The sequence below is a fragment of the Staurois parvus genome, unplaced genomic scaffold, assembly GCF_062004578.1.
Source record: "Staurois parvus isolate SC_StPar_1 unplaced genomic scaffold, SC_StPar_1.0 ptg000025l, whole genome shotgun sequence".
Taxonomy (NCBI): Eukaryota; Metazoa; Chordata; class Amphibia; order Anura; family Ranidae; genus Staurois; species Staurois parvus.
The window spans coordinates 25,071,760-25,097,291 of record NW_028317821.1 but is presented as its reverse complement, the minus strand read 5'-3'; the positions used below and the strand labels follow the sequence as shown (position 1 = coordinate 25,097,291).

The following is a 25,532-nucleotide window of genomic DNA, read 5'->3' as shown; positions in this document are numbered from 1 at the left end:
AAATTGAGTTGGATTTGGTCAGGATCAGTGGAGTCCTCAATGCTGAGAAATACAGGCAGATACATTTAAAGGTGTGAAAGTGATGACATGTTTTGCGCTAAAAGTTGAAGTGATGTAACATACTTTTGCTGTCATTGTGTGATGAGACATCTAGCTAAACGGTGAGAATCCTCGCTTTTGTCATTGACTACATGCGCTGCTAGTAATACGAAGGCATGTCAGAGCTTACTGAGCTTCAAAGAGGGCAAATTGTTTGTGCCCACTTAGTTGGTGCCTCTGTGATGAAGTTGCCAATTTGTTTGCAGTTTCCTGGAAAACGTCATCTGCTAAGCAAAAGCGCAGTTGACATAGTCAACTGACGGAAAGAGACAAATGGACATTGCGACCCGGAATAAGAAAACAACTGGTGAAAAATTACTGCAGGGCTCAGTCTCCGTTTTCACAGGTCTCATCACACAATGGAAGCAAGAGCATGTTACATCACATCCGCTTTCAATGCAAAACAAGTCGTCACTTTCAAAGCTGCAAATCATGTATGCAAATAGTGTTTTTCCATTTTTTTGTCTAACCTCTGTTATTATCCATCATGTCATACCATCATGGAAGCATGTGATTGACCCCAACTTTATTCTGCAGCAGAACAATTCTCCAAACATGCAGCCAATCTCATTAAGAGCTCTCTTCAGCGTAAAGAAGTAAGGTGTCCAGGAAGTGATGGTTTGGCTCCCACAGAGCCCTGATCTCAACATTATTGAGTCTGTCTGGGATTACAGGAAGAGACAGAAGGATTTGAGGCAGCCTATATCCACAGAATATCTGTGGTTGGTTCTCAAGATGCTTGGAATAACCAACCTGCAGAGTCACACCAAATATTGATTTGATTTGGATTTCTCTTCTGTTAATTTACTTTCAATTTAGTTAATTGATAAAAACAACCTAATAACATTTCTATTTCTGAAAGTATTCTTTATTTACAGTATTTTTGCACAGCTGCCCATGAATTTTGAACAATAATATACAGTGTTCAGCATAAATGAGTATACCCCAACAGATTTGTCAGAAAACCTTTACATTCCTTTCAGAATTAACATTTTCTATGGGGCACTATACTACAAAATACTCCCACAAATGTGGGCCATTGATTGCAAACAAGATTTGTTAACTTGGACACACAAAAAAGCATTTTTTCCTAACAAATTAATTCATGACCACCTTGCAAAATTGAATACACCCCAATGAAAGACTTGGGAGCAAAGCTAAATTTTAAACAACAAAATCCTAATTAACAAGAATTCAACTAAAGGTGAGTCTAATTATTCATTAAACAGGTGTCCAGCAGACAGTTGATTATAAAAGGGTGTTACTTAAAGCTATACTAAAGGTTCATTTTGTTTTGTGTAAAATAACACACATGTTATACTTACCTGTTCTGTGCAGTGATTTTGCACAGAGCAGCCTGGATCCTCTTCTTCTCTGCTCCCCTGCTGGTACTCCTTGCTCCTCCTTTCTGTCGGGTGCCCCCATAGCAAACAGCTTGCTATGGGGACACCTGAGTAGGCGTGTTCCTGAGCCGCTGCTCCGTGTGTCCATTCACACACTTGGCCCCGCCCCCTCTCTCCTCATTGGCAGACTGGCTGTGATTGACCTTAGCAAGAGTCAATGGCTACCTCTTGCTGTCTCTGCCAATGAAGAGGCAGACACAGGACAGCTGAGGCTGTCATGCATATCACTGGACTGCGATGGGGCACAGGTAAGTATTGAGGGGGCTGGGGGGGAATGCTGCACACAGAAGGTTTTTCACATTCATGCAGAAATTGCACGAAGGTAAAAAACACTGAGCCTTTACAACCACTTTAACAAAGAAACCCCCTTCCCATTTCATGCTGTCAGCAATAGCATCACATGGAAGAGAAATGTCACAAGGCCTGAGAAAGAAAATAATTTCTTTACACAAGAAAGGTGACGGCTACAAGAAGATCTGTGAAGCTTTACTTATCAGTCAGAATACTGTAGCAAAAGTGATACAAAAATTTAACAAAGCTGGAACTGCAACCATCTCACAGACATGTCCAGGCTGTCCACGGAAGTTAACACCTTGACAGGAGCGTCTTTTGATGAGAAGAATTGAAGAACATTGCCTTTCAAGTTCACTGCAATTAGCAAAAGAAGTGGAAAGTCAAACTGTGTTGATTGTTTCCCGTGGCACAATACAGCGTACACTGCAGAGGAATGGCATGCATGGGTGTTGTCCATGAAAGAAGCCTCTCCTAAAGCCCATGCACAAAAAAGCCCTCCTAGAATTTGCCAGGGCCCATGCTGAAAAAGAAGAAGACTACTGGGACTTTATACTCTGGAGTGATGAGACCAAGATAAATGTTTTTGGAACTGATGGCTTTAAAACTGTATGGTGTTGCAAAGGTGAGGAGTACAAAGAAACATGAGTGGTGGCAGTGTCCTTCTGGGGGGCTTCATGAGTGCTGCTGGTGTCCGAAAGCTGCATTTCATTGATGGTATCATGAATTCACAGATGTACTGCTCTATATTGAAAGAAAAGATGCTACCATCACTCCGTGCCCTTGGTTGTTGTGCATTTTTCCAACATGAAAATGATCCAAAACACACATCTAAGGCCACTGTTGCATTTCTGAAGAACAGGCTGAAAGTGATTCAGCGGCAAAGTATGTCTCCTGATCAGACCCCAATTGAACACCTATGGGGAATTCTGAAGGGAAAAGTTGATCATCACTCTCCATCCACCATCTAGGCTCTAAAAGAGGTTGTTCTTGAAGATTGGGAAAAGATAGATGTTACAATATGTCACCAACTTGTTCATTGCATGCCTAGAAGACTTGGTGCTGTCCTTACAAATCATGGAGGTCATACAAAATACTAGATGGAGTAGATTTTGTTGTGAGGTGTATTCATCTTTGCATCAACTAATTTGATTAAAACTGATGACTTTGTAATCTAAGTTATATTATTAACCTTACCTTTAGCACTCATATATGTACTCATGCTAAGCAGTGTGTGTATATGTATGTGTGTATGGAGAGAGAGAGAGAGAGAGAGAGAGAGATGTGAATGTGCACTATATATGTAAATTATGCATCATTTGATTTTGCAGTATAAGTAACTGTAAAAATAAATAAATATATATTGTTTATCCCTAAGTTTCACGAAGAACGTCAAATGGCCTGGGATCAAAGAGAGGTGGAACTGGAGCGTCAGCTGGATATGTATGAGCAGCAACAACATGAAGTGCTTACCACTGCACGGAAGGTACCTGCTTTGATTGGTTCATTCATGTTTTTAACGAGGCTAAATTGTCTGTTATTGCTTATTTTTAGTTTTTAATAGCTTTCTGTATTTGTCTTCTAGTTTGAGGAAGCTACAGGAGTTGTGCCTGATTCAAGTCTACCCCTACCGCAACAACTTGACATGGCGCTTCACAAAATAAAACAGCATGTGCGCACCATCCTGGAAACCAAAACAGTATGCCAAACATTACAAGAGGTAGGTCTAACTGTGTAATGCAATGCATTAAAGTGGTTCTAAAGGCTGAAGGTTTTTACCTTCATGCATTCTATGCATGCAGATAAAAAAACCTTCAGGCTGCAGATCCTCCCCCCAGTCCCCCCAATACCTACCTAAACCAGATCTTGATCCAGCAATATGAACAAGAGCAGCGGCTCTCCCGGGCCTCTCTCTGCCCATTGGCTGAGACACAGCAGTGGGAGCCATTGGTTCTCGTTGCTGTCAGTCGCAGCCAATGAAGAGGGAGTGGGGGGCTCTGTGTGTGCCATAGACGCACAGAAGTGACTCGGGAGCGAGCAGGCACAAGTGACCCAGAGCAAGCAGCTTGTTCTGGGGTATCTCGGCAAGGGGAGGGGCCAGAAGCGTTGGCATGGAACCCGAAAAAGGGAGGATCGGGGCTGCTCTGTGCAAAACCATTGCACAGAGCAGGTTAGTATGATATGTTTATTATTTTAAAGAAAACAAAATACATAGAACCACTTTAACACTGAAAGATAGGACAATGTTTTAACATAAATTTTTAAACTCCTACTTGCACATATACTGTATTTTAAATGAAATATTATGGAGTCTCAGTTCAATTCACATATACAGTTTACTTTGCTGCAAAAATGAGTTCATTGTTTGGAAAGTAATCTGAAAAAATACTAGTTCTTTTTAAAGTAGTAAATAGATCTATTTTGGTAATTGTGAGCAGAGTATTTAAATCTGAACTCTAGGCAGATCTAAAAGGCACAAATGAAATCAGCTCTGTAAACATTAATACACCACTAAATGTGTATTTCGATGCAAGCAGTGTACGCACCTGAATCTGACCTAGTATCAGCCTCAAGCAGTCCATTTATAGCATAGCTGGAGTGTGAGAGGAAGAAGCAGTACATTGGGCCAGTCAGGTCATGTGCTCGCAAGAAACATGCTGATAGGAGGCAAGTGCAGAGTGATAAAGAGATGGGCACATCACTGTGCTAATTCTCATTTTGCTGTCTATAAACAGGTTGGGGCAGGTCCCAGATGACCTGGGCTCAGAGAAAGTGGGTTAAATGATGCTCACCATCAAACTGAGGACATCTAGTGGCAGATAGTGTGAGGGCAGATGAAAAATTAAGCAAAAGTTGTTTTGTTTCTTTACCAGGTTGTTCATGTTTTGCTAAATTTTTTTGATGCATTTCTGCTTAAAATTTTATATTTGTTCCTGGAATGTATGTGTTTTTCTATTGTGATTTTATTTGTGTACATTTTGATGTTCTCTGTTTTGTTATTCTGTGCATTTAAAGTGGAACTCCAGGCAAACAGCCATGTACACAGTTAAAATACTCGTGTTTACTGTTTTACATGTCAGGATTTGTAATTTTCACCAGCTCTCCTTTAATAACCACACCTTTACAAGATGAATACTCCTATTTCCTGATTTAGCTTTGTTTCTTCCTCAGTCAGCTCCCCGTGTGCTGGACAGCAGGAATAATGCTGACTCATTAGCTGGTGAGGTGGAAAAGTGACATAAAAGCTAGGACCAGAAAGATTGATTTTTAATTGGGGTCCACATACTGTATGTCACCTGTGTCTCTATACAATTTGGAACATATTTGTAAATCACAAGATAAGCTGTATAGAATTATAAATCGTTTGGCATGTAAAAAAAATGTAAACATGCGTGTGTTCCTATTGGTGTTTGCCTGGAGGCAAACACAAGGTGACACATCACAGGTCCCAGGAGGCTGCGGGATGATTTACAGTGGTCACGCATGAGCAGTAGTTAGCCATCTCTGAACTCACAAGGAGTGACATTCGGCTTCCCACAATTAACATGCTGGTCCCGGGGAACCAAAGACCAGCGAAGAACCGGCACGGGTGAGGACAGTGCTGGAATCCTGGACAGTTGAGTGTCTATTAAAAGTCAGCAGCTACAGTTTTTGTAGCTGCTGACTATTAATTTTTTGGAACCCGGCTGAAGCTCCTTTTTAAGTAGCATAATTGTACTGGCATCTTTGTGTTTAATCCTGAATATTAAAATATTTCTGTTAAAATCTTGTTTAAATAAATGCATGGGTAAATTATTAATATTATACAGGATTTATATAGCACCAACAGTTTGTGCAGCACTTTACAAATTGAAAGCAGACAATACACTTACAGTACAACTTAATGCAATAGGAATCAAAGGGCCCTGCTCATTAGAGCTTACAATCTAAAAGATGTAAAGTATCACAGTTTCACATACACATTCATGTTTTCTACTTTACTGTAGATCAGGTACAGAATTTGTTAGTGCCAGACTTGCAAATTTTCCTTTCTGTAAAAAATATCTGCATTTCTATTCTGAGACAGAAATCATCATTTTGGATGAATTTACTTGTTAAATGAGCCATGTGACTTACAAAATTGCAAGCACCTTTTAAATCCTCCTCCACCTAATTTTTACTGTCGTCCTTTTATTTAGTTTTCAACTTTTGCCATGAGTGAAACTGTCAAGCTTCACTGGCGATCTACTTGTCTTATAAATCAGAACATGTCCGTTAAGTTTAGCAACGACAGTTATGGCGTTTGCTTATTGACTAAATTCTCCAACTGTTTCACTGTTTGTAGACGTGACATTCTACCTGTTATTAAATAGCCTTTTCCCTGGGTAGGAGAAGAAGAGTGGATAGTTTAATATCTGGATAATTGCTCGATGCAGTTTAGGGTGCTCATAAACATCCAAATAATAGGAAGTGATGCTCCTAATTTTCCACATTGCTTGTACCAATTAGGTCTTTTGTGAGCTTTTCCCTTTCTTCTTCTTTTTTTTTGTGTTGTTTACCAATGATTTTTATTTGAGCATATGATACAAGAAAAATATTGATTGAAAATCAGATAACACATCTGTGAAATATATCATCACTCCTAAAAGATATTGATCCAGACAGGAATTAACAATACAGTGGTAACATAGTTCAAGACTGAGGTGAAATCTACAACAGGACTGTCATGGAGATGCATTAAAACCATCTGCTAAAGGATAACAATCCGAAAAAGTTTCCGACAGATCCTCAAATTGGTTACAAATACTATTGGAACAACGAACAATAATATTTTAGTAGGAAGACCAGTAGTTCCACTTCTGTTCAAAAACAGGCATGGTATCTGTGATAGTGTGGTAAGTTCTCCATAAATTTAATAGCTTCCATCCAGTCAATACTGGAGACCAAGAAACATCGGTAGAACGCCAATTAACTACTTCCAGTATTTATATAGCACCAACAGTTTGTGCAGCACTTTACAAAATAAAGGAAGACAATACAGTTACAGCTCCTACGTGGGCAGCCTCTGAAACAAGTCACAGAGACCGATGGGAAAATGGCATAAATTTTGAAGGGGGTCATATACCATCTAGTGTGTAGTTTGATGGCTGTTTCTTTGACTGCAATAGAGCGTGTCCTTTTGTGGAGGTTAGAAAGCACATTTAACCCATATTCTATGGAATATTCTAGGTTGGCTTCGGTTTCCCCTTGAATCATTGAGGGGGGTTTATTCAGAAGATTCAGGCCCTTAAGTTAACGATATAGTGAATAAATAATGCCTCTGTCTCTGAATGAGGAGAAGCAAATTTGTTTAAAACCTGAATTATTATTATTATACAGGATTTATATAGCGCCAACAATTTGCTCAGCGCTTTACAATATAATGGGAGGCAATACAGTAACAATACAGTTCAATACAAGAGGGATAGGAGGGCCCTGCTCCTTGGCGCTTACAATCTAGGAGAATAATGTATTGTAGGGGTCAGAGCATAATGGGAGTTATAATAATGCCTAATCTGCAGATATTTTACAAATTCTGATTGTGAAGAGCTTATGTTGTGGCTGAAGTTGGGAAAAAGAGCAAAAATTAAATTTCTTAAGCAGAGATTCAAGGGAAACCTGTTTATGATTTGGTTTGACCTGGAGAGTTATACTGCAGGAAATAGAGGTTCACCCAAAAATGAAACCAAAGGTATAGCCAAAGAAAATAGTTTGTATTTATTCTGGTACAGAAACTAGAGCTGAAGTGATTAGCCCACTGCTGCATTCAAAGAGGCTATGATTTCTTGGGTGGGTAGATTTCGACAAAAGTAATCCAGATATTAATGCGAGACTATAGAAGTGGTTTTCAAATCTGAGGCATGGTAAATGAGCAGAAGGTGCATGCCATTGTGCCAGTTGTGCAAATCTAGCTGCAAGATCGTAATGCCACAGGTTGAGTAGGCCCAAGCCTCCTTTGGTCTGAGGTCTGTATACAAATAGTTTCCCAAAACGAGGTCTCTTACCCTGCCATACAAAACCTTTCACTGCAGATTTAATAGATGTTGAGTTTAGAAACTATAACAGCAAAGCTCTAAACAAAAAAAAATGTTTAGGTAGAATAGATGTTTTGGCTGCCATAACCCTGCCCAGAAAGGAAATATGATAAGAAGACCATAATTTCAATAACTGCTTGATGAGAGCAAACACCTGTGGGTAATTGGAGTAGTACAGTGAATGAAGAGATGGGATAATTGAATACCCAGATATGGGAGCTTTCTCACACCAAGAAAACCCAAACCTATTATGGATACCAATGGATTGTGGAAGGTTGATAGACATAGCTGTACATTTCAAAAGATAGATCTAAACCTTAAATGTTCCAAAAGGTCTTCAACATTGAAACCAGATTAGGAAGTGAAATAAACGGGTCCATCAAAAACATTAAAGCATTAATAGGTGTTTTTTTTTTTTTAAATAAAGGAACATCTAATGGAATAGTCCTGGAAGCTGCACATCTCTGCAAAACCTCTTAAGAAGGTTATGACAGCCTCAGCCTGGGCTCCAACCAAGCCATGACCTCTGGAGCAGCACATGTCAATTTAGTTTAGGTCAAAATAATAAACACGTTATACTCACCTGCTCTGTGCAACCTTATTGCACAGAGTGGCCCTGAACCTCCTCTACTGGGGTCACCTGCCATCAATCTTGTAGTAAGCTAGCAGATCTCAGTGAGAGTCTATTTCTTGTAGCTGTTGTAGCTTTCTCTTATTTTATGTAGCGGTAATTCCTATCAAGTGGTCCCTCATGACTGCCTTATGGGCTGACCATAAACAAGTAGGAAAAATATCCTTGACATCATTGATATGAAAATATTCCTCTAAATGGTCTTAGATCTATGTGCAAAAAGAAGGATTTGTTGACATTCAGTCTCCAAGAGAAGGGAGTGGTCACAAGGCCTATATGTGAAGTAGTAAATGTTACTATTTAATCATCAGACCAAGGGCAAATATTTATGGAAGCTGAGGATGTGTTGACTAATAGCACAAGTGAGCTGAAAATATAGTCCAAGTGTGAATAACTATCATGGGGGTGAGAAGCTCCAAGCATCAACAAGTTGATGTGATTTAAGTAGGTTTATTAAACTTTTCAGGAAAGCCTTAGCTGCACCTATTGCTCTGCTTCTGTCCAACTTGGGTTAAGAAACGTTAAAAGTTAATGTCACCGCCAACTACCCGGTGTGTTCAATAATATCTATCTAAAACCTAAAAAAAGGGGTTTTTTTTTAATAAGAGGCCTGGGACTCATTAGTGATATACTGTATACATTGGCTATCGGTAACGCCTGGCCTTGTAAAGACCCTTAAATAATGATTAACGTACTGAGTCTTTATAGACATGTTTAACATCAAATAATTTCTTATAAAAATGGCAGCTCCACGAGTTTTGGATCCAAAAGTGGTAACATAATGTCTGTAAGATTTATCAAAATAATTTGTACGGTTATGAAGGATTATGAGCTCAGTGTTCAACCGTTTGTAAAAAACCAAAATGTCTTTTTTCTCTTATGGGAGGAGATGAAACCTTATGAGATACCTTGAGCTATGAGGTACCTTGGGTTATGAGCTAAAATCCAGGTCTCCATGGCTAGATATGAAAAAAAATCTGAAATAATGAACACGGGAATAAGAGTATGCCCTCCAAATATAAGGACTACTGGGAACTGTGGAAACCAAATTGGAACAAGCACAGAGCATGTAGAGGTGCTATTACATTGTTCAATAGTACTGAATAATGCATTCATAAATAGAGCTTACACGCAAGTAACCAGGAAGTCAAGTATAAAAAGAAAATATACTGCTGAATTGCTGTTGTATGTACTATGAGACTGTAAACAAAGTAAATAAAGAACAAACAAAACAACAAAGGAGTAAGGAGGCACCTGCTCCTCAGACCAAACTACTACTTTTGTGTGGACCAAGTCCATTAAGTATAGAAAAATAAGGAAAGAGAGGTATATGGAGTTTTATCAATAAAACAACAAAAAAAATCTCCAGCCAAAACACCACACACCGCGAGTCTAAGAGTAGTAGGGTACAAATGTGGGTGCAGTAAGACTTAGTCACTGTAGAAAAAGGCTTGTGAGAGATTGTGCATACAGTTACCACTGCTCAGAACCTCTATAGCAAGAAATCCTAATGCAGGACAGTATTCAGGGATTTGAAGGAAGGACCCAATTGAAAGAGACCATTACACAGCAAAGCAGTCAGACTTCATGTCTGTAATGAATTCAAGCAGCCAATTCTCTTAGTTCCTGAAGCAGTTCAAACATAGAGATAGAGTAGCCCAAATTGTGGATGGGCGAGGAGTTGAGGGTACACCTGGAATAGCTTCAGGGTCCAGGTATGGCAATTTTTACATAACTTTATTGATCAAGCTAAGACCAATGTGTATGTGCCATAGATGTAGGATCCCACTGGAAGCTGGAAATCGCTGTAGTAGGTACTACTACTACAGTGACGCCGCTAGTTCTGGGTTGCATGCCAAGCTGCTGCAGTCTGTTTACTAAAAACAGAAGGTTGCCCTCCTGGTGTAGGTGCTTTTTAAATAACACTTTCTATTTTCTCAATGACTGCAAAGTGATCTCTGATTGGACATGGTGGAAATTGTAACATCACCACCTCTACCTCTCAAACTTGTCCAATCAAAGAGCGCTTTGCATTCATTGAGAAAATGGATAGTGTTCCCTGAATGGGGCTCGTGCTGAGCAAGTGGCCTCCTATGTATGCAGTGCAGCTGCTTGGTGCAGGAACCAGAAGCTAGTAAGGATCATGCTTGCTACTTGAAGTAATGACAAGGTCCTAGGCATCTTTTTGTCGCTTTCAGGTCTGATCTGTATCATTTAATCCTTCAGCTATGGCAATAAAGACAAATGTGATTGCAATTTGTATTTATATGCTGTATTAAAATGAATTAAACATTTTTTGTCATATGTTATGTTCACTTAAACCTAAAGACCACCAGTATTATGTTAGCTAGGTGACAAGGGGTCACCAAAATACACAGGTAGGCACAGACAGCAGTACAAGCCTCAGTGGGTTTAACCTTTTCTCCTTCTACTCAAAATAGTGTTTTCTCTGTTGTTTCTATTGAAGTAATTTCCCATCACCAGGACAGGAAGTGAAGGTAGATCTCTCCAATGTGGACACACACTGCAATTAAAAGTCCAAGAATGTTTCTAACCCTTTAGGCCTCTTGCACACTGCAGCTTGAAAAAGCTCAGTACAGTGTTTTTTTTACTGAGGTTAAATGTAGCCCATGTATTTACAATGTGCCTTTGCACACAGGCATGTAAACAAGCACCGTGTATTTCTCAGTAAAAAAAAAAAAAAAAAGAAAAAAAATCTGCATTTTTGGTCAGTAAGTTACACCATGCGTGTGCAAATGCGCACAAATACACGCATATGATTCTAAATATTAACGCATAGAAATATAAATGCAAGAATATATTATGTACGCAAATACGTGCGAATACGCACAAAACAAACACTTGAAATTACATCCAAAAAAGCAGATGCTCAAACATCAGTATCATGCGCAAGATGCCTTACTACGCTATCCAAAACTAAATTTAAAAAAACCATGTAGGCTGAAGATGATCTTTAACTCATATTGGTTACAGTAAGTCACTTTTGTTTAACAAGCCTGCAGATGTGTGGTATTTTATTCAATAGGATAGTATTTATCAAAGCAGATTTGGGCACCTGTGCTGTTAGAAAAATGCTTTTATTGAATAGTAGGTTACTATAGTTGTTTATTTCTACACTTTGTCAATTGTTCACGTAGATTTTATCAATCTTCATGTCAAAGTTTACTAGGCTGCCTCTTCTGTAAATCTGGCTAGTATTAAATATGTGCAGCGCCACTTCTGACCACAGGAGGGAAGTGTTTGTTACAAGATATACAAGCTAAACTATAATGACAGGCAAAACATTTTTTCTCAGTTTTGGATAGAGTACAGTTGGATTAGAACACCTGTTAGGTTACCATTTGCTTCAGTGCTCCCTTTAGGGAGATTCACCCTCTCTATTTGTCCTGTTTAACATTTAAAGTAAAAGAAAAGATCAAATTTTGGGTTGTCCCCAGAAAAGTAATAGAAGAAAAATTCTCCAATGGGGACACTAGTCTGGGGGTCTCCAAGGGAACCTTTTAATTTGCAGGGAATTCCTCTCACTTCTTGTTTTGACTAGGGGACATGAAGCAAAGGCACAAAAAACCAGGCAGGGGTTTTAACCCTCCCTTAATCTATCCGTAATGAAGAAAAAAAATGCCTATAGTTCTACTTTAATTTAAAAGACCATCTTGTGTTAATTTGCAAGCTTTTGCTAAAGTTTCTTTTTTTTTTTCTGTACGTACAGCATGTTCACTGATGAGTCAATTCCTTTTATGTAATGTCTAGTTAGGGTCTTGGTTGCCCAAGCGGAACATATTTTGGCATGGCTTTTACTACTGTAAGCTTGAAACTTTATAGAGTGCCATTTCCTTTTTGCATGCATCAAAGCACAAAAAGCTGAGTTGTTTATGATTTTGCATAATTATTAACCACTTTCCGTCTGCCCTATAGCAGAAATACTGCCATAGGGCAGCACAGGTGCGCAAAATCACATGTGTATATATACGTCAATCACCAGGTACTGGCAGGTGATTACTCGTCGGCGCCTGGTGATTGACGAGGATCTCCGACACGGGGAGGAGAATTGTTTGTAAACAAAACCATTTTCCTTCCTGTCAGCTCATGCACAGCCATACAAAGCAGTGTGCATACAGTGAAGCACAAACACATGGCCCCATAGTAAAACACACCCAGCACACAGTTAACACTTTGATCTCCCATCATGTTAACCCTTTCCTGCCCAGTACCATTAGTACATACAGTGTCAATGTTTTGGGGTTTTTTTAGCACTGATCACTGTATTGGTGTCACTGGGGATGTCCGTGACTCCAAGTCAGTTCCTGCCCAGTGTCAGAATGCCCTCTGTAGTCCTGCTATAAGTCGCTGATCGCCGCCATTACTAGTAGAAATAAAAAATAAAATAAAAGATTCCAGTATATATACCACTGTTTGTAAACGCTAGAACTTTCACGTAAACCAATTAATTTACAGGTTTTGGGATTTGTTTTTTAGCAAAGAGATGTAGCAGTATACATTTTGGCCTAAATTTTTGTCAAAATTTGATTTTTTAAATTTTTTTTACTGGAAATGTTTAATGGCAAAAAGTCCAAAATATTGTTTTTTTTTCTCAAAATTGTCCTTTTTTTTTTTTTCTATAGTGCAATAAATAAAAATGCACAGGCAATCAAATTCCACCAAAAGAAAGCTCAATTCGTGGGAAAAAAAGGACGTAAATTTTATTTGGGTGCAGCGTTGCATGATCGCGCAATTGTCAGTTAAAGTAACACAGTGTCGTAATGCAAACAATGGCCTGGTCAGGAAGAGGGGTAAATCTTCAGGAGGGCAAGTGGTTATTGAATAATGCAACTTTCCTATAGTTCTAGGTTAAGAGTGTCTCCAGTACACAAAATCATGCACTGGACTTGTTTTTTATGGTCTGTCTATCCAGCCAGTTGAATCCATCTTCCCAATAAGAAGTCAACTCTTTGGCCATTGACAATTAACATCTGTATTTTTTCAGAAACTTAAAGAAAAAGAAGCTGTCCTCTGGACTGCCGAACAAAATGTTTTGAGTCGTGACAAAGTGATAAATGAACTGAGATTGCGAATACCTGCAGTCATAGACAGAGAGAAGCTGCTATCCGAGTTTAACCAAAAAGAAGAGGAATCCGAGATGCGCCAGGCCTTAAAAGTTTCTCATCAAACAATTGAAAATATGCAAGCTCGACTTAATCAAAAAGAAGAAGTTGTTAAGAAATATCAACATCTTTTAGCAAAAGCACGAGAGGTATGTGAACCTGAAGAGCTCAGACAGAATTTCATACACAGGGTCTAATATAGTTTATCAGTAATTCGGTGACACTTGTGCCCCTTTCACAAGGGAGGAATCTGATTTGCTCAGCAGGGAATCTGTCTGCTGATCTCCTGATCAGGGCAGAATGGTCTGATGACAGGTCTGTGTCTGCTCAGTTTATGCATAGCAGAAATGGACAGAACCTGCTCTATAAGTGTCTGGCTGTAGTTGGACTGGCTATCAGTTTACACCCAAGTACCCTCCTATCCAATCTGCCAACATGGAGGAGAACGCATCCCTTTCCAGTTTTTAGCAGATTGGATTGGAGGCAGGCAGGTGTAAACAAACACAAGTCCGTTTACACCCACCTGTCCATTGAGATGAATGGACTGTCTGATCAGGTCCGCCTGAAAAACTTACAGGCCGACCTATTCAAAACTGTCATGTGAAAGGGGCCTTAGGGGTGACTGCAAATCATTGCTTTCTGGCATGTGAAGATTGGAATTTTGTTCTTTTTTTTGTTTTGTTTAATTAATAAATCATAAAAGTACTGGTTAAAATATTTTTCATCACAAAAAAGTATAGTGATTGGATGTCACCTATGTTTAGCAGGTACAAATGCTTTTACCATACTGATCTTTGACCATTCAGAAAACCTGTATTAATGCTAAATAGGTTACTGACCTAAACCTCAATCTTATCACAAAACTTCCCCTTTAACCTGAGCCTAAAACTGAAGAGCGTAAACAAAAACTTCAGCTTAACCCTAGAACCTAACCTTAAAGTGGCTCTAAAGGCTCAAGTTTTTTTACCTTCATGTATTCTTTGCAAGATAAAAAACCTTCTGTGTGCAGCAGCCCCCTCAGCTCCCCCTAATACTTACCTGAACCCCATTGTGATCCAGCGATGTGCAAGAGAGCCTCGGTTCTCTGAGGATTCTCCCTCTTCATTGGCTGAGCCAATGTCTTCCACTGCTGTCATTCACAGCCAGTGAACCAATGAGAAGAAGGGGGCAGGGCTGATCCATGGCTCTGCGTGTGCATGGACACACAGAGCAGCAGTCCCATAACAGAATACCAGGAGCGCCGACGGGGGACTCAAGAAGAGGAGGATCGGGGCTGCTTTGTGCAAAACATTGCAGAGAGCAGGTAAGTATGACATGTTTTTTTTTGTTTTTTTTAAATTGCCTTTAATACAATGTTAAAGCGATAAACTGCACACATCTTGGTGACTGAAAATATCAGTTAGTTTTTACATTAGTTTCTTTGTAGCCTGTTCTATTCTAAGTCTAAGCTATATACAGGGCTTGATTTGTCCAATTATCATGGATTGATCTAATTTTTGCATGTCAGTACACAGTCACAATGCTTTTTCACACATCTATGGATACCACAAGCATTAACAGGAGTAAATAGCTATATCCTTTTTTCCCCCTAAAGTTAATGTGTGCTCAGAGTACATCAACTGCATTTAAAATGCATAGGAGGCCATGGGACCTGTTCTTCTTTTTGATTAATGCTACATAGGTTGCTGACCTAAACCTCAGTCTTATCACAAAACATCCCCTTTAACCTGAGCCTAAACCTGGATCCGACACAAAAACTTCAGCTTATCCCTAGAACCTAACCTTAAAGTGGTTATAAAGGCTCAAGGTTTTTTACCTTCATGCATTCTATGCATAAAGATAAAAAACCTTCTGTGTGCAGAAGCTCCCTCAGCTCCCCCTAATACTTACCTGAGCCCCATTGCGATCCAGCGATGTGCAAGAGAGCCTCGGTTCTTTGGGGATTCTCCTTCTTCATTGGCTGAGCCAATGTCTTCCACTGCTGTCAATTGCAGCCAGTGAGCTAATGAAGAGAGGAAGGAAGCGAGACCGAGCCACGGCAGCTCGGGAGCAAGCCTGCTTGAGTGCGCCCATAGCAGGATACCAGCAGCGCCGGCAGAGGACCCAAGAAGAGGAGGATCGGGTCTGCTTTGTGCAAAACCATTTCAGAGAGCAGGTAAGTATGACATGTTTGTTTTGTTTTTTTTGTTTTTTTAAATTGCCTTTAATACCACTTTAAAGTGGTGAACTGAACACTTCTTGGTGACTGCAAATATCAGTTTCTTTTTAGCCTGTTCTATTCTAAGCTTAAGCTATATACAGGGCTTGACTTGTCCAATTATCATGGATTGATCTGATTTTTCCATGTCAGTACACAGTTACAATCCTTTTTCACACATCTATGGATACCACAAGCATTAACAGGAGTAAATAGCCATATCCTTTTTTCCCCCCTAACGTTAATGTGCGCTTAGAGTACATCAACCTGCATTTTCCATGCATAAGAGGCCATGGGACCTGTTCTTCTTTTTGACACTGATGAAAATTGGAAAACTACACTTAAGTTCTGGCTCTGGTCTCCACTGTCTGTCACCTACAAATTCAGCATTTTCTGTGACTTGCATGAAGCAGCAGTATAAGTCTCACCGGTACCTCTAGTTTCTAGTAACTGGTTAAATGGGGTTTTGTGAATATTGGCGGAGATCACAAATTCATTAAAGTTAACAGGTTGCCCTTCATTTTGTTTAAAATGCGATGCTGAAGTAAACATGGGATTTGAGTGTGGTTTTATTGTTCTGTCTCTAGAGCACCCTTTCTGAAGCTCATTTATATTAAAATAAAGCAGAGTGCCAGAGAACTTTGGAAGACATCCAGCAAGTGAAGGATACCAAGTTGGCCCACTATACTGTGAAAATCACAGCTGCTGTCTATACACTTTTTTGTTAATATAATTTTGCTTTTCCAAAAGCCATTTATTTGAACATTATATAATAGTAAATGTATTTATATGCTGGGTGTAAATAACATGGCATCTCTGTTGCACAGTGCTGTATTGGTGTAAGGGAAATATGTCTCTTCAGTATAGAACACACACTGTCTTCTCCATATCATTGTAAACCTTTTTGAAGCAATGCTCCCAGAAGGCATATTACTGAGAGCGGTGGAGTGCAACCAAGGGAAGACAAAGTTCCATGGACTTTGGGGATACTCCGTTAAAGCTGACTTAATGAATATAGATGGAGCTTTGCTGCCCACGTTGCAATTTAATATAGTGTACTGACTGTGTCTGTGTGCTTATATGCCTGGATAGTCTGATGTTTTTCCACCACTATATTTATAAGTGCCATTTAGAGGCAACAATGAAGTGAATGCTACAGCTGCTCATTACTGGAACTAAACTGTAAAATTACAAACACTAACCAATTATTTAGACCTCTGTAGGAGCATTTTCATCTCAGCTGTTTCTATACAGTGAATAAAGTCTGAAGTGGTAATTTGATCCTCATCTGACGTACTCAAAACTACCCGCTGTCTTATGAGAAGCCAATATGTCGAGATCTGGTGTAAAGACAAAAAAAAAATCCTCGACTGTTAATTATGAGTAACCATGGAGACAGAACACATAAACAACTTAAGTGTAAATTGCTGTGCATCTTTTCCTGCGTTACAAAAATTAAAATCACTGATCATCGCCTGCTTAGGTTATTAATCCATGTGAAGAAGCATCCATACCCAGAGACCTAATACTTAACGTTTTACCACATGTAATTGTTTGCTGCTTACGGAGACTATTTATTTTGTAGACAGTGTAGCCATTTATTTAGTTAGAATGCATACAAACTATAATGATAATATTTTACTTCCAACAGGAACAACAAGAGAAAGTGAAAAAGCATGCAGAGGATCTTAAAGCGCTACATCAGAAGTTGGATGTACATTCAGATGCCTCACTTAGCAAATTTAAGGAGGCTGCTCTGGTTTGTGTTTACAACTTGATTTTTCTACTAATTACGTTTAAATAGATCACATTATGCTTTACCATGCATTTAATTAGAACCCTGGCAGCTCTTAGCATTCATCTCAGTAGAACCCTGGCAGCTCTTACCATACTAGATCAAGCTCCTTTTGATGCTGTGCCTCAACGGACTAGCTAGTGAAGATTGTCCATGAATCCAGTTGTTTTAAATTGGGATTCTGTATTCATGTTTCTGCCACCTGATCCAAAAAGAGGCAGGAGTAGTTTTCTGGTACCGCAGAATGATGGCAAGGCAATGCATAGGCCCAGTGGCAGGCTACCTATTAGTCCAGTTGCTGTAGCATGCAGATCTGTTTTTCCTACCAAATGCTGAGAAAGTGGCCAGCAATAGTTTTCCGGTAACAAATACTGAGGGTTGTAAGTATTGGAAAGCAACATGCCTCCCTACGCCTCATCCTGAAAATAGAATGGTAATGATTCTGTAGCAGGTCTAGCCATATAAATGAATACAGTATGCATATTAAGTTATCCACATTTATCAGCAGCAGTCCACAAGCGACAAAACCTATGACAGTGAATTATTATTTTATTATACAGGATTTATATAGTGCGAACAGTTTGCACAGCGCTTTACAATGTTAGGGCAAACAGTTACATTACAATTGAATACAGGAGGAATCAGAGGGCCCTGCTCATTAGAGCTTACAATCAAAAAGAATGCAAACCTAGCCCATAACTGCCATGGTAAAATTTAGGAAACTTTCCACAGTTGAATAAATATAAACTCAATGTGCGCTACCAATGAATATATATCAATAAAAAATATATAAATAATTAATAAGTACTAAATATTACGAGTTGCTGCAAATCACTTCTAGTGCTCCCTCAACAAACCAACAAAATGATAAACAATTAGTGTTGCGCTACTCTGTGCAAAATGAATAAATTAATATATCACTATATACATCTCATGAATAAAAATTCTAAACATAATTCATTAACAGTATACAATAATTAATAAAGTTCAACATGATCAATAGTGAAATAGTCTCTGTGCTTTTTAGCCAATGACTAACATTTGCATTAGTGATTCCACTTAAGTGCTCCACCACACAAAGAAAAATTTGTGTCACCTCCACCTGAAATAGGTTGGCCGCTCACCTGAAGCATCAAACCTATATACATAAATACATAGGTCTAGCAAGCATGGTCATTCCAAGAATGGACTCCAGATGGCATAATGTGATGTATAATGTTAATGAAGGTTGTTAAGTCAAATAATGATACCCATAAGATCCTCTTCTCCACTCAGCATTGGCATACATAGGAAACAGAGAACAGCCTCTGATCCTATAATGCAGTTTATTCAATATACCGTAGTAAAAACAGCCAAGTATGCACTTACAAAGATGAGTGTTGTCACGTACCTTGGTTGAAGGCCGAGTTGACGAGAGGAATTCCTTGTGGCTGTGGTCCGAGCACCCCTGAACGTGGTGACAGAGATACAAGGCTCAAGGAAGCACGGGTGCCGAGAGCTTGAAAGCCGGTAACTGCCATGGTCAAGGATATAGTCAAGGTAAGCTAGGGTCATACACCAGGACACTGCAGTGTGGTCAGGGGGCAGGCTGGGATCGGTACTAGGTTAGCAGGCAGAGCGAGGTCCAATAGGAAGCCGAGGTCAGTACCAGGAGATCAGATAGAGAGTATTCTAAGGCAAGCTGAGGTCAGAATCCAAAATCCACAGAGCAAGGTCAGGAATAAGCTGAGTCAACAATGGAAGCTCAGTCAGTACAAACAGGAACACGGATCACAGGAAGCTGAAGAACATCCAGCGATTAGTACACTGTAGAGTCTCCTTTAAATAGGCAGCTTAGCACCAATGCATGATGGCGCATAGAAATGTGCCTACATGTCAGTGCACACTGGATATTAGCCTGGGCTTGTCTGTGTGCTCGCACATGTGCACGAGCATTAGCTGCATGGAATGAGCAATAGCTGCACGAGAATTAGCATTAGCTGCACGAGAATTAGCATTAACTGTAGAAGAATTAGCATTAGCTGCATTAGTTTCCTGACGTGCACAACTACGTAATAGCAAAAACATGAACTTGCAGTCCACGGCTCCATAACTGGAAGTGACACCACTAAACCCCACCCCATGTTACGCATCATGGATCCCTGATGAAGCCACGTGGGTTGGTGGCGTAATGCATGGGGCGGAGCTTAGCTACGTCACTTCCGGTTACGAAGCCGTGGACCGGAAGTTCGGTAGTATTGCTATTACGCAGTTGTACACTACATCTTTTTATGTGCATACTTGGCTGTTTTTACTACTATATAATAAATAAACGGAATTATACGATCAGCGGCTGTTCTTTATTTCCTATATATGCTGATGCTGAGTGGAGAAGATCTTATGGGTATCTTTATTTGGCTCAACAACCGCCATTAACATTATGCATCACAAGCTTTTGCTGCAATCTGGAGTCCATTCTTGGAATGATCGTGCTTGCTAGACCTATGTATTTATGTATATAGGTCAGATGCTTCAGGTGAGCAGCCATCCTATTTCAGGTGGAGGTGACACAAATTTTTCTTTGTGTGGTGGAGCACTTAAGTGGAATCACTTATTGGCTAAGAAGCACAGATACTATTTCACTATTGTTTATGTTGGACTTTAATTATTGTATATTGTTAATGAATTATGTTTATAATTTTTATTCATGAGATGTATATAGTGATATATTAATTTATTCATTTTGCACAGAGTAGCGCAACACTAATTATTTATCCTCTTTCCTCAATTGGCCTTAAAGGATAAGTTCACCTTTGGGAACATGTTACATATTCCACCCGTTTTTAGAGTGAAACATGTAACATGTTCCCATAGCTACAGCCGCCGCCGCCGCTCCCTCCCTCTGAGAGATAGTATAGGGAGACTTCTCCCTGTACTATCTCTCAAATTTGAAAACAGCTCAGCTGTGCAGGGCTTCCGCCCACACGACCGCCTTTTTCATTAACGGACTTCTGTGAATGAATGAACTGCAAGTCTCGACAACCTTAGCGGCTGTCGGCTTGTAGTTTTCAATGAACTTCCACAGTGCTGTGGAGTGCCTTGGTAATTCTTTGACGCTTCCTGTCAGAATATCTGCTTGCTCTTACATCCTGTACTGCAAGCAGATATTCTTACAGGTCTGCAGGAGACCTGCATGGCATCAGCGATGTACTGATAGCTGATGCAATGCTTTCCAGGCTCCTGTAGACAAAAATATTTACCTGCAAAAAATGTGTATTTATTATTTTTGTCTAAAAGGTGAACTTATCCTTTAATATTCAGTCTAATGTTTGTCTTTTCCAACACAACAAACACTTTACTCCTGCACTAGGAAAGGACTCAGTAGACCCAATAGGAGTGTTCTGGAATTTTCTGGAATATGCACTGCTTGCTGCCCTCAACAGACCGGGGTGGTCCGAATACACTGGATACAAATGGAGAAACAGAAAAAGGGCGCACCGACCTAGTGCATTATCGTTTCAAATAATTCATTAAAGAGACAAAAATAGGTATCATACTCACAATGGACATAATAACACAGGCATGTCAAACTGAACAAGATGTATGATCCAAACAACATCTGAGTCCATACGATGGAACCCTGGATGATGGTCGGTGCGCCCTTTTTCTGTTTCTCCATTTGTATGTTTGTTTGTCTTTGCAGCTTTGGACCAGAGTGTTCTGATAAAAGAAAAAAGAAAAAAAAAGCTAAGTTGGGTACACTATGGATCTGTTACCACATTCTACACTAAATCTGCAGGATGGCTGTTTCCATTAGACTCATTCCATTTTGGAATCAAAGTACAATCATACACCCTGCCATGGGCTGTCTGTTAAAATGGAATTGAGCTCTAGAAGCTCAGCCCAAAAAATTAAGGTAGATGGCATAGGACTAGTTGCTAGCATTTCCTGTGGTTCCTCTGGCACTTTTCCCATTATTGACTTACCATGTCTTGTTTCTGTTTTGTAACTCTGTGCAGAAAGCCATCTTGGTAGAGGCAGGGGTTTGCTTCGTTAAATCAAAACCTCCAGCAAGGAAAACCATGGGCAACAGAGTACTGACATTTCCCGAGACTAGAAGTCAGAGGCAGCAGTGCCTTAGATCTCACACTGCAAATACTGGTGTATTTAAACAAGAGAGGGTTATTTCCTTGAACAACTTGTAGAGGAGAATTTAAGAGTAGTCTAATTTATTTTTACTCTAAGAAATGGCCACTGCCTCTCTTTTGAAGAAAAAGAAAAAAATAAGTCTTGTACAGTTTCCCTTTATACAATATGGTGGTTTTGGCCTGAAGTGTAAAGCATATTCTTATCTATGTTCTATCTCTTAAAAAATGTAAAAATTCCCGGGGTTCCTCCTCCATTCCCTACAAAAATTACGTGAGTTTTTTCAGTTGCAGATAAGAGAGGCTAAAATGATTTACTTAATTGTGATTCCTTCCTGTACGTGCCCAATCTTGTTCAACTCAGTGGCTTGTGCAACCACTTTTAGCCTCATTTGGTATATAATTTGTTGTATAGGGATGGCATTTGATTTTGCATACTTGTGCTACTGAGAATGGAGTATAGTATAAATATATAGTTAGCACTTTTCCATGAAAGCATATTGACCAAATACATGTCTTATGTAAATGTACTAGCAAAAAATGTTAGTATCTGAGAAGGTTATTTATCCCTGTGGGGTTAAGTTACAATATATAAAAAAATATACCTAAATGGGTGATTACAAGGCGTATATATGACATCAGATAAAAACATGCATATTTTATTATTTCAATTAAAATATGTAAAAATGACTACTAACGAAAAACAACTGCTGATACAGATTTCTGTACTATGGAAATCTGTATCTGCAGTTGTTTTTCACTTACCCAAGACTTGCAGCAAAAATCATCATCAAATGATATTTAGGTATATTTTTTCATGTGTTAATTCTTTAAAAGTTGTCTTCTTTAGTTGTGTTTTGATTGTAAATGTAGAATATGTTGATCTACTATATACAAAAACAAGTACCTTAAAAACAGGTCTTCCTTATTCCTACGGAGTTGGCCAAAGTTTAAAGTTGGCCAACTCCGTAGGAATAAGGAAGACCTGTTTTTAAGGTACTTGTTTTTGTATATAGTAGATCAACATATTCTACATTTACAATCAAAACACAACTAAAGAAGACAACTTTTTGTGTAACTAATGTAGCATAGTAGAGCCTTCCTAGATCAAAAAGTATTCACATATCTCATTCTTTCTATCTATTCTATCATATTTTACAAAATAAAGATTAGATAAAGATTAGTATTATTGCCCATTTTAGGGAAGTAAGTGGAGCCATGCAAATCATTCCTTTATGCCCCATGGCTAACTGCTGTTGATAGTACAACCCCAATATTATAGAGCTATTTATTCCACGTTGCATGCAGCTAAACTGAATACAACAGGCTTGTCGACCATCATCAGTGTATAGAAACATTGTTTGGTTAACTTACAGTAAGTTATTGAAGAGTCATGCTTTTAAGACAACAAACAAATGTTGCATCATTAGGCTTTAATACTCCACTTACGTAAATAGCCAATTTATTTGAATTGCAAGTACTTAAAGCAGAACTTCACCACATCGTCTACCATATTTGGCAAATTATTTTTGGGAAGGGGGAGGGAGTGGGTACTGAGTTTTGACAGGTACCCACTCCTCTTTAGGTGGTCCTAGTGGAAGTTCTTCCCTCCAAATAGCTCTTACCGAGCTATGGAGAGTGCAACTTTGACTCCTTGACGAGAGGGTTCAAGATAAACAGGTACAACTTATGTGAGATGATTTGCTTCATCTCTGTGTATCACCTGAGGATAGTAACTTTACTGGGTGTATGTAAGGGTTTACAACCACTTTAGGTTTCATCTATCAAGAATGCAAAATGACTTCATATAACCGTAGTGTATTGATTGTATAGGAACTTGTGAAGAGACCCACTCTGGAAGTCCCATCTACAGCTCACTTACTGCGCTTAGCTGACATGGAGCAGACGGTGGCTGAACAAGACAACTCACTGTCTGCCCTCTCCAGCAAACTGAAAAGTGCCACTGTAGAACTGGAGCACCAGAAGCAGATACATCTGGCTAAAATGAGTGAACTGGAAAACCATAAAGCCAGGTACAATTAGATATAAGATGAGTTAAACACCAGTATTATCCAGAAACAAAGTGGATGTAAATGTGACATTTTTTCCCATAATGTTATTTTTTTTTCCTCTAACCACTATCGTTTGTCCCAGATTACAGAAAAAGAATGTTTATAGAGAAACCCTAAATAATCTGAATAGCACACACCACACATTAAAGTGTTACTAAACCCAGGACCCTGCATTCACTATGTCTGGTCTCCAACAGTACACAAACCATGGAAATGCAATTATTTTGGTAAATACAAGCTGCTAAATACCTTTTCTCATCATCAGTTAGAGCAGTCTTGTGACTTCTATCAGTGTCCAGCTGAGCACTAGGTAAAGCTTGTAGGAGGAGTTTTCTCTAGGAGAATGCAGAACCCCTGACCGCTGTCTGGCAGTGCTGATTGGCCCTGTGCTGATCAAATGCACTCTCCCAAGAAAAAAAAAAAAACCTCTAGCAATATACACCAAACTGAGCATGTACAGTGTCTCCATGCCTTATCAAGAGATAAGAGGGGAACACTGGAAGAAAGGGAGGATCAGAGAAATTAGGATCAAACATCCTTTTTACACAATGCAAAGGATTAACCCCTTAGGTTCCACAGTCAGTTTAACAAGCATGCTTTACTGATTTTACTGTTGTGGGTTTACTAACACTTTAAGAAAATATGTGCCTGTGTACTTTAAATATAGGTTAATTCCATGAATTGCTTCAATATTTTATCCTTATTTTTGGATGTATTTGTTTTCAATGATTGCAATCCTATGAGAGTGTATAATATAAGGATGCTTGCAAAAAAGTGTATTGTTATAAAGTAGTCTTTTTTGAGTATTTCAGTGCACTCTCTTGAAGTAAAGTAAGAAATGGATGAAAAAAATGTTTTGTTAATGCTGAAAAAACAACCAAAAACATAAAAACAAATATGCAGCCTAATAGTTAAGTGGCGAAAGAGAGGTAATTAGTGCTGATTAAGGTTAATAAAAGGTTAAATACAGTTTATTAAATTTTTTAACTTGCAAGGTTGTTTTAACTTATTAATGATATTTATAGGTTTTAACTGACATTATGTGCATGCCAAAGGTCACTGATGTGCTATGGGTGAACCAGTAAATTTACATAATAATAACATTGCTTCAAAACTCATTGGGTGGAATGTATCAAAACTGGAGCAGCTGAGCATGGCAACCAATCACCTTCTACACCTTGTTCAGTTAAGCTTTGAAAATGAAAGCTAGAAGCGGATTGGTTGCCATACACAACTTTTCCACATTCTGTATGCTTCAGTCTTAGTAATTTCCCATCACTGGCTGTGCAAAATGGCAACTGGAAATTGCAGGTAAATGCAGACAAGGGCTGTGGGGGAGAAAGAGGAATAGGGAGTACTACACGTATCCAAATATTAAAGTGGTTGTAAAGGCTAAAGGATTTTTTTACATTAGGGTAGAAAACCTTTTATGTGCAGCTCATCCCAGTTCCCCTTAAATACTTACCTGAGCCTGATCTCGAACCACCGCTGTGCCCAAGATACAGCTTATTAGTAGTATACTTCCAAACAGTCATCAAGTGGACAATCCCCCAACCAAAATCCCTCACCCAAGTGGTAAACAAAGATGTAGAGTATCAAATGGTATCACATAGCCAACAATTGAATAGTACGCTGCAGTACAGTTTTAAAACATAAAGAAAAATTGATCTAAACAAAATTACAAGTTCTGATAAATTGGATAAGTAATCACTAGAGCATGTCTCATAGTTATACCAAAAAAGGG

At 39.0% G+C, this 25,532-nt stretch overlaps 1 protein-coding gene across 1 annotated transcript in view; it reads left to right on the top strand.

The window, feature by feature from the left end:
- The window catches only part of CEP290 (centrosomal protein 290), a 239,857-nt gene that overhangs the window by 121,868 nt on the left and 92,457 nt on the right, over positions 1-25,532 (top strand). The window contains exons 32-36 of the mRNA XM_089652468.1: positions 3,172-3,279; positions 3,379-3,513; positions 13,483-13,749; positions 17,449-17,556; positions 23,550-23,749. Of these exons, the coding sequence (XP_089508594.1) occupies positions 3,172-3,279; positions 3,379-3,513; positions 13,483-13,749; positions 17,449-17,556; positions 23,550-23,749 (818 nt within the window). The remainder of the gene's footprint in view (positions 1-3,171; positions 3,280-3,378; positions 3,514-13,482; positions 13,750-17,448; positions 17,557-23,549; positions 23,750-25,532) is intronic.